General features: G+C 40.2%; 1 protein-coding gene across 2 annotated transcripts in view; it reads right to left on the reverse strand.

Moving 5' to 3' along the window:
• Positions 1-13,831, reverse strand: part of MOB3B (MOB kinase activator 3B) — a 278,921-nt gene that overhangs the window by 9,451 nt on the left and 255,639 nt on the right. For both annotated transcript variants that reach the window (XM_058301953.2, XM_058301954.2), the window contains one exon: positions 6,237-6,287. In XM_058301953.2, the coding sequence (XP_058157936.1) occupies positions 6,237-6,287 (51 nt within the window). The remainder of the gene's footprint in view (positions 1-6,236; positions 6,288-13,831) is intronic.

Consider the following 13,831-nt stretch of genomic DNA (forward strand, 5'->3'; position numbering starts at 1 on the left):
TTGATTTTAGCTTTTTCTTCTTTTTTAATATAGGCATATATTGCTATGAATTTCCTTCTCTGTATAGCTTTTGCTACATCCCATTGGTTTTGATATGTTGTGTTGTCATTTTCATTTGTTTCAAGGTAGTTACTGATTTCTTTTGTGATTTCCTCCTTGACTCACTGTTTGTCCAAGAGTGTGGTGTTCAACTTCCATATCTTTTTGCATAATCTGGTTCTCTGTCTCTTACTGATTTCCAGCTTCATTCCATTGTGGTCAGAGAAATTACTTTGTATAATTTCAACCTTTCTAAATTCATTGAGTGTTGTTCTGTAGCATAGCATGTGGTCTATACTGGAGAATGATCCATGTACACTCAAGAAGAATGTATATCATGCTGTTTTGCTGTGTAATGTTCTGTGTATGTCTTTTAGGTACAGACCCTTTAATGTATTATTCAAAATCTGTTTCTTTATTGATTCTCTGTCAAGACATTCTGTCTAACAGTGATAATGGCATATTAAAGTCCCCCATTATAATTGTAGAGGCATCTATTTCTCACTTAGTTTTTCCAGTGTTTACCTCTTATATTTTGAGGCACCCTGTTAGGTGCATAAATGTTTATGACTTTTCTTTCTTCTTGATACATTACCCCTTTTATTGCTATATAGTGTCTGTCATTGTCTCTTACAATAGTTTTGTATTTAAAGTCTATTTTGCCTGATATTAGTATAGCTATTCCTGCCCTTTTTGGGGTATTTGCTTGTAAAATTGTTTCCAACAATTTACTTTTAGCCTCCCTGAATCCCTGGGTCTAAGGTGGGTTTCTTGTAGACAGCATATAGATAGGTCATATTTTCTTATCCATTCTGCCAATCTGTGTCTCCTGACTGGTGAGTTTAATCTATTAACATTTGATGTTATTATTGTCAAGGAATTATTATATTAGCCATATTTACTTTTGTTTTATATATGCCATATGTTGTTTTCTTTTCTTTTCTTTTTAGTTGTTTCTTACACTCTCTTCCAACACTCTCCTGTTTTTACCTTTCAACCTAAAGAACTCCCTTTAGTATTTCTTGAAGTACAGGTTTTTTATTCAAATACTCTCTTAATTTCTGTTTATCTGTGAATATTTTGAACTCTTCCTCATTTTCTAATGCTAGCTTTGCTGGATAGAGAATTCTTGACTGGAAGTTTTTTTCTTTTAGCACCTTAACTATGCCATATCACTGCCTTCTTGCCTCCATGGTTTCAGATGAAAAATTAGCACTTAATCTTATTGAGATTCTCTTGTATGTGATGGCTCTCTTCTCTCTTGCTACTTTCAGTTTTCTCTCTTTGTCTTGAGCACTGGGCAATTTTTCTTGAAGTAGGCCTGATATGATTTATACTGTTTGGGATGCACTACACTTCCTGGACATGTATATCCATGTCCTTTAATAAGGTTGGAAAGTTTTCAGCCATTATTTCCTCCAACACACCTTCTGTTCCCTTTTTCTTCTCTTCTCCCTCTGGGATACCTAAAATGTAGATGTTTGTGCATTTCATGTTGCCATTCAAATCCCTAAGTTCCTGCTGGATTTTTTCCTCTCTTTTTCTCTATCTGTACTACTATCTGTTTAATGTCAGCTGTATTGTCTTCCACATCACTGATTCTTTTCTCTGTATGTTCAGATCTGCTGTTATATGCTTCTATTGTAGTTTTGATTTCTTGTGTAGTGCTATTTATCACCATCATATCCATTATCTTTTTATGTATGTTCACAATTTCTTTGGTGTGTTCTCCCAGTATTTTCTTAATATCCTTAATCTCTTCCTTCACTTCATTAAGTTGATTCATGATATTTGTTTGGACATCTCTGATTAGTTGTTCCATGTTCTGCATCTCTTCTTGTTTTTTAATTGCTTCATTGGACTAGGCCATGTCTTCCTCTTTCTTAGTATGGGTTGTAATTTTTTGTTGGTGTCTAAGCATTGGTTTATCTTGATGGGTTTGTTCAGTTGATTAGCTTCTCTTTCTAATCTAGGGTTTTATTTTATTGTTGTTTTTGTGTGCACTTTGACACTTTGTTCCCCTTATTCTATTTCCTTGCTGTTGTCTATGTTCCTTGGGGAACTAAAAATTAGGGTGAGAGAAAAAGAAAGAAGTATTAAGAGAAAAAGGATAATAGTAATAATAATAGTAAAAGGTAGAGGAGGAACCATATAAGACCTAGGAAAATAAATAATTAACTCAAGTAAGAAGTGCAGAGGAATAGGAATAAAAAAGTGACGTACAATGAAATGAGAAACCGAATAGAGAAAATATACAGAATGATTTAAAAGGCTAGGATGATGTGAAGAGGGAAGGAAAGACAAAAAGAGAAAAAAGTAAAAAAAGAAAAAACAGAGAAACAAGGAGAGCAAATAAAAATGGGAAAACTGAAGACCAAACAATAAGAGTTGGAATGAAAAAATAACAACTAAAAGGTTTTGTGGTGGATGTATGGGAGTGCTGTATATTATATATATGCATTGCTGTGGTCTAGGGCTCCTGTGAAGAGAAGTTCAATAATTAGGGAAAAAAAAAAGGAAAAGATAGGATGTAGAATTTTTTCCAAGTCAACACGTATTCTTTATCTAACCTTTAAACCCATCACTATATGCCATTTCCTAGTAAGGGACCCTGACATTATATTGGGCTTCAAATTTCAGGGAGTTCTGGATCACAGAGTGGTTCAACAATGGCAATGGAGGAATACTGGTATGGGATACCATTGACAGGTGATATATGGCTGACAGGGAGCTGTACAGAACATATGTCCAGGGTGCATGGTAATGTTTGGATATACTCATAGTGGCAACAATTAAAAACCAGAGCAGGGGGGGTACTGGGTTCCTGGCCAGTGGTGCTCTGTCGTGGTCCCTAGGGGAGCAGCGACAGTCTCCCAGGTGCAGCAGCGGGGACTGAGAGGGAGTGAGGGTTCAACAGTGAGCCCCTGATGCTAATGACTATGCTTGTGAGCTGATAAGCCTAAAATAAGAACAAGGCCTAGAGCAGCATTGTGCCTGGGAATTCCCTCCTGTCAGCCTTCATGTTACTCAAATGTGGCCAGTCTCGAAGCCAAACTCAGCATGTAAATGCAATGCCTTCCCCCCAGCGTGGGACATGACACCCGGGGATGAGCCTCCCTGGCACCGAGGGATCACTATCCACTACCAACTGATGATGCAACTGGAAAATGACCTTGTACGGAAGGTTCAATGCGGATCAGCAGAATATCCCTGTCTACATAAAATAACATGACTTTAAAATGCTGTTTGACCTAATGTAAGGGGGAAATGGAAAGGAGAAATGAGTTTATATGGCTACGAGTCTCTAAAAAAGAGTCTGGAGGCTGTCAGAAGGATTGCCCTTATGCACAACTGAGCAGAGTCTATGAGACAGATAAAGCAGATACAACCCCCAGGTATTGGTTCCTTTGAGGGCTAAAGAGACCCATGGGAGTTATGGTCATGGCAGATGAGGTTAACTACCAGGTCAGATGGCCCCTCTTTGGAACTGGTGTTTATGTGTGATGAATCTGGACTCAGATGGGATCTCTCTTCATAAGACTTTCATGCTAATGTGCTGGAGTTGCAGTTAGTGTTGGGATTTAAGATATATTTAGGTGATTTGAATCTCTGGACTGACAATGTGATAGCCAGGCCCTGAGCCTCAACAGACTCCAGCACCTATAATCTGATTTATTGGACTCACCACACTCAGCTAAGATGGAGTTGAAGAAGGACAACCACCACACCATGGAGCCTAGAGTGCTTACAACTGAAAGTGGGAGGATTGCATCCAGCATCCATGTGGAATCTGAGCCTCCTCTTGACATAGAGGTGCAATGAACACAACCAATCCAATGTCCACATAGAAAAGGTGGCAATGGATTGGGAAAAGTGGACATGGTGGCTGATGGGTATGGGGAAAGGCAGGAAGAGATGAGAAGTGGAGGCGTCTTTGGGACATGGAGCTGCCCTTGATGGTGCTTCAGGGGCAATCACCAGACATTGTAAATCCTCACAGGGCCCACTGGATGGAATGGGGGAGAGTATGGGCCATGATGTGGACTATTGACCATGAGGTGCAGAGGTGCCCAAAGATGTACTTACCAAATGCAATGGATGTGTCATGATGATGGGAATGAGTGTTGCTGGGAGGGGGGGGGGGGGGAGAGGTGGGGTGGGGGTCGTGGGGTTGAATGGGACCTCATATATATATATTTTTAATGTAATATTATTACAAATTATATTTGTATTAAAAATTTAAAAAAAGAAAAAAAAGAAAAAATAACAACAGAAAGCAGAAAATAGAAAGATAAAGGAAGGAAAAGAAATAGCATAGGTAGACAAAATTGGTAAACAAACAAAAGGGAAACAAAAGAAGGGGAAACACAACAAAGAAGAAATAAGAGAGCAGAACAAAAAAGCAGGGGAAGAAAGAGGATTAAAAAAAACAAAAGGGGGGAAAGAAAAAGGATGAAAAGAAAAAAAAGAACAAACAAACAAGCAAACAAACAAGAACCATGGAAAAACAGCCTTCCCTCCTAGGCCCCTAAGGAGCTACTCAGGCTGCTGGTGTTCATGAATCAATTACCCTCAGCCTGTCTTCTGCAGGTTTTGAACCAGGTTTGACAAGTAAACTAAGTTAAATAGAAAAAAGGAACCTTTTTTAAAGAAAAATAAGAGATCCAAGAAAAGCTAATTATGCATGTTTGCTTTGTAAGTTCGCAACTTTTACTATACACTTAATTGTTTATGTATATTCATATATAAATGATATAAAGATAACAGGGTTGGTTGGGGGGAAAATACTTTGGTTAGTGGTAATATTTTGACAATGACCTTTAATCATTAGTTAAAAAGGTTTAACAACAATGCAAGTTATTGATGGTAGAGTGAGTTATGAGAGAGTCCTGTATGGTGTTTTATGTTTGTTTTATAAGTTCACAACTATTATTATGCACTTATTCTTTATATATGTTTGTGTATGAGTGATACACTTTAATAAATTATTTTAAAAAGAAGAATGTCTATATGTTTCCTATCCTAAAGTATCTGCTGCATGTCTGATAACCCAGTGGATCACTTCTCTAAGAAGAGAAGGGAATCAAACCAAGGACCTCATATATTCAAGGGAGGAACTTCTCCACTAAGCTAAACTTTCTCCTTGGATCAGTTAGCCTTTGAGAAAGTTATCTGCCCAGTTTCCCTCAAGCAGGCTAGATCTTTGCAGTTGGTCAGATTCCTGCTTATGGGGCACTTGTCTATCCCTGCCCCCTTTCTATTCTAATTGCTTTCTCTCCCAGGGCAGCTGGGCATGACAGTCTGTGTGAGCAGATCCCTGCTCCCTTCTCCTGGTCATGTCAAGTTCCCTTCAGAGATTCAAAGGGGACCCAGGTGATTGAATCTACCACAAAGGAACCAGTCTCGACCCTCTTCCGGAACCCTCCTCCTCCCAGGGTACCCTAAATAGGCCCTTGAAAGCTTATTGAGGCTTTCTACTGCTGCCTCCCTTAGGGGAGCTGGAATTTTGAAAGTTTTCAGGGCCAGACTAGCCTGATGTCTATCTCTGCCCTCTCCCCACTCAGGTTCCTCTCTCCCAGGGTGGCTGAGTGCATCAGGCTGCCTGAGCAGATTCCTATCTCCCCTCTTCCCGGGGCCACCTCAGTGCTGTCTGGTATGCTCCCCAAAGTTAAAAGAGAGCACAGGTAACCAAACCCACAGAAAGGAAATCCATCTCCACCCTTTGCCAGAACACTCATCCTCCCAGAAAATGCTGCCTCCCACTCAGTGGCTGGTGGAAGTCTGGGAGTTCGCAGAGGTTTTTGCTTAGCCGCCTGCCATTTCTAGGCACAAGGGTGAGAAACTCAGTTTTCCCTTGGGCTCTTTATCTCTTCATTCCAGTTCTCTCCAGATAATGCACTGAAGCCTCCTGTTCTGTGGGCTCCCAAAACAGCTGACTCTGGAAGGAGTTTGCCTCTTCTCAGACACTTTTTGTGAGAGAGTTTAGGAATGCACACATAATCTGATGCCACTTTTACAGAACCTCAGTTCATCAAATTTCTAGGTTTATTATACATTTGCTATTACAAGTGACAATGTCAGGATAATGTTGATTTGTTGACTCTTTGTATTAGAAGTATTTAGACTGATCTTGGTTTTCTTGCATAGAATTTTAGAAAGCAAAACATTTTCTCTGCTACCTAACTATGTATGATTACCTTCAGATAACATTGTCCAAAATGCAGAATCATTTTCTTCCTTGGGTGTACCTGTTTAAAAATCAAAAACAAAAACAGGAAAACACAATAATGTAATTTTAATTCAGTAAATATGTGATAAAACATTCATTTGTTTGTTAATTTAATTACTAACAGTTATACCTCAAGTTCCTACCATGTTCCAGACCTTTGCTTGGCAATAGTGTTTTAGTTTGCCTAAAGCTGCTGGGAGCAATATACCAAAAATGGGTTAGCTTTTACAATGGGGATTCATTAGGTAAAAAGCTTATAGTTCTGAGGCCATGGAAGTGTCCATATCAAGGCATCATCAGGAGATCCTTTCTCCAGAGCTGGAGCTATGGGTGATCAGGCACATGGCAACATCTACTCACCTCTCCCCTCTCCCTGGGTACTACTGCTTTCAGCTTCTGGCTAAAATGGCTTCTTCTCAGCTTCTGAGTTCCATTTATTTCAGCTTCTGGCTCCTGGGGCCTTCTCTCTCGGCTTCCGGGTTCTTTTCTGTCTCTGAAGGTTTTTCCTGTGTCTGTGGCTTTTCATTCCTCCATTTATAAAGGACTCCAGTAAGAGGATTAAGACCTATCCTGGGTCACTCAATCTAATCAAAGGCCCATAACTAAGTAATATAATCAAAAGTTCTCTCCTACAATAGGTTTGCATGTACAGGAATGGATTAATCCTAAACACATGGTTTTCTGGTGTCCACAAAAGTTTCGAATTGCCACACTCCACCCTTTGTACCCCCCAAAATATGTGTTCTTTCCATATATAAACTACATTCATTCTATCACAACATTTCAAAAGCCTTAAATAATTTCAGTAACAGTAGTAAGTAAAAAATGTCATGAAAATCAGGTGTATAGGCATGTAATCTGTCCTGGGGCAAAAATTCCCCTCTGGCTTTGGACCTGTGAAACTTAGAACAACAAGTTATCTACTTCCAGTATACAAGGAGGGACAGTCATAGAATATTCCCATTACCATAGGGAGAAGTTGAAAGGGATCACTGGTCCCAAAACAGTCCCCAAAACCTACAGGGAATACTCCATTAGATTTCAAAGTATGAGAGTCATCTATAGAACCATGGTTTCTTCTCCTTTCCAAGGGCTTGCCCAGTGCCCATGTTCTCGGCTCTACCCTCATCAAGCATCACGGTGGCAGCCAAATTCTAGGCCTCACCCTCCAAGAACACTGAAGTGATGGCTAGGCTCTTCCCAAACTCTGGGGCACAGGCTTAACCTCCTCAGAATAGAGGGGTACAGGCCAAATTCTCCCCAGGCCCCAGGAATGCATTCCACCCACTCTGAAGCCTGGTATGGCTGAATGATGGGGCAGAAGGTTGACCTGCTCCACACTCTGGAGCATGCTCACCCTATCCACCCACATGGGTGGGTTTGTTCTCTTGTCAGAGAAGATGTCTTCAGTCCATACCTCAGCTTGGACAGGTTCTGCCTTTGAAGTCATTCCTCCTTCCTTCTTTCCTTTTTTAATCCCTTTTTGTTCAGGCTGGCAGTGGTTCCATTCATACAGATCTCACAAAAATCTCGTTGGTTCACATGCAGGAAATAGGGGTCCAAGCCATCAGAGAGTAAGACTTTCCACAGATTCTTCCTGAATAACTGCATTTCCAATTCTGACTTACACTAAAATGACTGCCTGGTTCCATGTTCAGTTAAATCCTCATCTGGGACATTATTCTCTGGAAACTCACTTTCCAGAAGCTCAGAATTTCCCAATCATCAGTTTCTGGTTACCTTGTGCCCAAGAGTTCGGTTCTCAGCTTTTATCTTTCCTCTTGTATTTTACGATAAGCCACCAGAAGCTAGGCTGCACTTTCCACATTTAGTTTGGAAATCTCAGCTAAATATCCAGCTCATCACTTTCAAATTCTGCCTTCCATCTAACATCAGGACACAATTTTGCCAAGTTCTCTGCCACTTGAAAACAAGGATTACCTTTCTTCCAGTTTGCAATGACACATTAGTCATGTCTAAGGTCTCATTAGAAGTATCTTTAGCATCCATATTTCCACCAACAGTCTCTTCAAAGCAATCCAGGACTTTTGTCAAGCATCTCGCATTTCTCCCAAAGTCTACCCTTTACCCATTTGTAAAATCATTCCAACATTTTTGGTATTTGCATCTCAGCATGAACCCCAACCTCCCAGTACCTTTTACTCCTGTAAGAGGATTAAGACCTACCCTGGGACATGCAATCTAATCAAAGACCCTTAACTGAAGGAATGAAATCAAAAGATCCTACCTACAACAGGTTTACATGCACAGGAATGTATTAACCCTAAGGACATGGTTTTCTGGGTCCATGAAAGCTTCAAACTGCCACAAAAGTTATCAAAATGAAACAGGCCTTATGCTCAGGGAACCCACCCTTAATTTTTGGAGTCAGACAAAAATCATTATGTTATAGGATAATGAGGGCTTTAATAGAAATACAGAAGTGGTATACACAGAGTACCTAACCCAACTTGTGATGATTAATTTGATCTGTTAACGTGGCTAGGCTATAATACCCACTTATTTAACCACTGATCTAGATGTTGATGTGGTTAACATCTAATATAAGTTGACTTTCAGTAAAGGAGATTACCCTCAAGAATGTGGGTGGGTATTTTCTAATCAGTTGAAAGCCTTAAGAACAAAAACTGAGATTTCCCTAAAAGAATAAATGCTGCAGCATATATATATATAATTCATTTGGTTCTGTTATTGGAGAATCCTGACTGATGTGGATTTGGGTACTGTAGCAGTTTGACATTGTTTATGAATTCCAAAAATAGATATTGGATTATGTTTATAAACTGGTTTGTTCCTCTGGACACATTAGATTATATTGGATTCAGAGTTTTCACTTTTACTTGATTGAATAATTATTAGAGCTTTGATTGGGCCACGTCAGTAGGACGTTGAGTTCCTGCCTCCTTGGTGGGTGGGGACTCACAGAGAAACTGCACTGCAGAGAAGGGAGGTTGGAGTTTTGAGCTGGAGCTCCAGGAAGAAAACATAGGAGAACACAGAAGAATAGAGATGGTTCTGTAGACACAGCAGAGACCCTGGGAAGAGAGATGAGCCTAATAGCCTACAGCTGCAGCTAAGCCCAGGGAGAAATGAGCCCTGAGGAGACAGATGAGGCTTTTACCAGCCTATAGGTGAGATTGAAAGGAGCTGGGACCATGGAGCCTTAAGCAGAAGAAGGAAGGCTGGACCCATGCAGACATTGCCACCATCTTGCTCCAACATGTGGCAAGACTCTGGTAAGGGAAGTAGCTTATGCTTTACAGCCTGGTAACTATAAGCGTCTACCTCAAATAAATACCCTTTATAAAAAACAAGATTTTTGGTACTTTGCATCAGCACCCCTTCAGCTGCTAATACAGGTACCAAGAATGGTTCTAGAGGAACAGAATCCTAAATAGTTTTCTGATTTGTTTCTGGGGTTTCTGGAATTAATTTTCTAATCTGAATAGATTTTAAGGCACTACTGACTCTATCTCTAGTCATAAAGAGGGTACTGATAGCCCAATGTGATATGGCAATGGAAATATACAAAATATCACCATTGGATACTCCTAATTAATTACTTATGAAAGGAAAGATTCTGGGTGACTTTTATTTGATTCCTTAGAACATTTTTGTCAAACGAAGACATATAATGCAATTGGAGAAAGGAAAGAATAATTTCATTATACTTAATCATATTCCCAGGTCTAGTGATGCATAAATGATCTGAAAGTTTCTGTCTTCCCTGAAATAAACCCTTATCTCCTGTAACCACAGAGCTGAGATTTCTGAAAGCTAAACTTAGAGTCTTATTCTACAAGTGACTGAATTACGATGCAAATTGAATTCCCTACTTCACAAGGTATCTGCCATTAAGATGAGGGCATTGAGTTGGTGTCTTAGTTTGCCAGGCTTCTATAACATACACCACACAATGGATTGACCTAAACAATTGGAATTTATTGGCTCAAGGTTTTTGAGGCTAAAAGAAGTCCAACATCAAAATACCAATAAGGCTTGCTTTCTCCCCAGAGACTGTAGTATTCAGGTCTGGCTGCCAACAATCCTTGGGGTTCTTTGGCTTGTATCTCTGACTCCCATCATATGACAATGTCCTTTCCTTTCTAGCTTACGTGACTTTCCAGTTCTTTTTATAAAGTTTCCAGCAATCCAGATTAAGACCTACCCTCAATTCAATTCAGCCACACCTTAACTAAAACTAACATCTTCAAGAGATCCTATTAACAATGAATTCAAACCCATAGAAATGCAGATTAAGAACATTCCTTTTGGGGGGTTTATAATTCAATCTACCACAAATGGAAAGAAATGGGGTCCTAAAATTGAAATGGAGACCTATGAGCATGTTTTAATAAAACTAAGTCATTGAACTTCTAAATTCTGCTGAGTCTTCTTTGCCAGTAAAAGCCCTTCCACACCAGTCTGAGAATATTAACCCTGCTTTGCCTAAGGAAACTGTAATGGCCTGCTCTGAGAATTTGCTTTACAAGACACTGCTGATTCTCCTTAGGACTGACCCTTACCACCTCTCTTTGCTTGTAGAGCCATAACTATATAACTAAACCCAAGTCCCAGCAAGTCCTGAAGGGTAAGGTACAAAGTGTGAGCCATTAGAAAGTTATATATACTTAAAAAGAAATGTGCTATTTTTCCAATTTATATATTAAAAAATCTTGGGAATATATATAGGAATGGATCTTAATGGTGTGGAAAAATAGTGGAAAGAATGGAAACTTGAATCAGGATGAATTTATTCATATGAATCCACTAATCAGAAATTCTAGATTGAAAATTGTTGTCCGATGATGCAGAAAAGCCTCTTTTTGGTTGCTTGGTTGGCTGAAACATGGACTATAAAGTAGCCTACATGAATAAGTTGAAATGCAAGAACTGCCTTGGTATGCTGTAGAGGAAGTTGTCCAAAGTTTGAGGAACATTTCAAAGTAAAAGTGGATGTATCAGGGAGCAGATGTAGCTCAGTGGTTAAGCACCTGCTTCCCATGTACAAGGTCCTGGGTTCAAACCCCAGTATCTCCTTAAAAAACAAAAAATGTAGATGTATCATGTTAAGACATCCTCAAGCACCATGGGTAGGTCTAGAGGACACTCCTTTCCCCAGGACTATGAGAAATAAATTTGTGAAGGGAGTCAGCATCCCTAAAAAGCACTGTGGTCCCTTGTCTCTGTAGGTCAGAAATTACAGTAGGAACTACTGCCACTGAACCAAGATCCTTAAATGCAATGAGGGTAATTGGATTCTGGGGTGGCATGGGCTAAGTGGTGGCATTTAACCACAAAAGACAAGGTGGGCATGGCTACCATAATGTACAGCAGTCAAAGCAGTAATTCGAGGTCTATGGCATTGGCCGGATGATCATGGTGTCCCTAGAAGAGAAATAGATGGACAGTCCACTAAACTCTTAATTGATCTGTATAAACAGAAGAGTTCAGGAGAGCATAAGGTTAACTTTAATCACCCAAACAGGGTGTCACTGTCTTTCAATCCTTTCCCCGACTTCAGCCAGTTTACAGACTCAGAATCCCTTGAATGATGGGGAGTCTGGGTCTCTTCGTGGAAGGACCCTCCTGCACTGTCAGAAATTTATAGTTAATCTTTCTCCCAGCCTTCTTCAATGGGACTTAAGACCTTTTACTAGAATAAGTGTACATTGGGTAGAAGGAAATAATCAGACTTTTTGGAAATTACTGGGCACTGGCTCTTAGTTGGCACTAATCCCAGGAGACCCAAAATGTCACTCTGGCCTTACCAGTCAGAGTAGAGGCTTATGTAGATAGATTAGTGGAGTTTTTAGCTCAGGTACATCTCACTGTAGGTCCAGTGGGCCCCCAAACCCATCTGGTGGTTGTTTCCTCAGTTCCAGAATGCATAATTTAAATAGATATACTCAATACCTAGAAGAATCCTCACATTGGTTCCCTGACCTGTGGAATGAGGGAAATTAGGGTAGGAAAGCCAAGTGGAAGCCACTAGAACTCCCTTTACCTAGGAAAACAGTAAATCAAAAGCAATACTGCATTTCTGAGTGGACTTCAGAGATTAATGCCACCATCAAGGGCTTGAAGGATGCAGGGGTAATGATTCCATCACATCCTCCCATTCAACATGCCTATTTGACTTGTGCAGAAAACATGGATCTTAGAGAATGATAGTGGGTTATTGTAAACTTAACCAAGTGGTAACTCCAACTGCAGCTGTTACAATTGGGGTTTCATTGCTTGAGCGAATTAACATATACCTTGGTACCTGGTATGCAGCAAAAGAACTGGCAAATGCTTTACCTGTTTGTAAAGACTCAACAGAAGCAGTTTGCTTTCACCTGGCAAAGTCAGAGATATGTCTTCACTATCTTTTGTCTGATATATCAATTCTCAAGACTTATGTCATAATTTAGTCCTCAGGGACCTTACCACCTTTCCCCGCCACAAGATATCAGACTGGTCCATTATATTGATGGCATTTTACTGACTGGAACTAGTAAGCAAGAAGTAGCAACTACTTTAGACTGATTGGCAAGATAGTTGCGTGTCATAGGGGAAATAAATCTGACAAAATTTCAGGGGTCTTCTACCCCATTGAAATTTCTAGGTATCCAGTGGTGTAGAACATGTCAACATGTCTCTTCTAAGGCAAAGGATAAGTTGTGGCATCTAGTCCCTCCTACAACCAAAAAAGCACAATGCCTAGATGGCTTCTTTGGATTTTGGAAACAACATATACCTTACTTAGGTGTGTTATTCTAGCCCATTTACCAAGTGAGCCAAAAAGAGGCTAGTTTTGAGTGGCTTATAGTATAAGAAGAGGTTCTGCAACAGTTCCAGGCTACTGTGCAAGCTGCTTTGCTTGGGCCATATGATCCAGTAGATCCAGTGGTGCTTGATGTGTCAGTAGCAGATAGAGATGCTGCTGTTTGGATCTGTAGGGTTTTGGAGTAAAGCCCTGCCATCATTTCTGCATAATTACTCTCTTTTGAGAAACAGTTTTTGGCCTGCTTCTGAGCCTTAGTAGGACTGAATGCTTAAGGACGGGTCACCAATTTACAGTGCAGCCTGAGCTGCCCATCATGTGCTGGGTGCTGTCTAACCCATCAAGTCTTAAAGTTGGGCATGAACAGTAGCACTCCATCATCAAATGGAAGTAGCACATATGAGATTAGATTCAAGCAGTTCCTAAAGACACAAAGAAGTTATATGAGAAAGTGGCCCAAATCCCCATGACTCCCACTCTTGCCACATTACCTTTTCTCTCACAGCTCACACCTAGGACCCTCTTTGGAAGTTTCCTACCATCAGTTGACTGAACAAGAAAAACCTGGGTTTGGTCTACAAATGGTTCTGTATGGTATGCCTGAAAGTGGATAGTTGCAGCACTTGTGTCCCTTTCTGGGCTATCGCTGAAAGTCAGTGATGAAGGGAAATAGTCTCAGTGGGCAAAACATTGAAAAGTGCACCTGGCTGTTCCTTTTGCCATATTAGGAGTGTTCACTGATTTATGAGCCATGGTCAATGGTCTGATTGTGA

Source organism: Dasypus novemcinctus, chromosome 8 (assembly GCF_030445035.2).
Source record: "Dasypus novemcinctus isolate mDasNov1 chromosome 8, mDasNov1.1.hap2, whole genome shotgun sequence".
NCBI classification, from domain to species: Eukaryota; Metazoa; Chordata; class Mammalia; order Cingulata; family Dasypodidae; genus Dasypus; species Dasypus novemcinctus.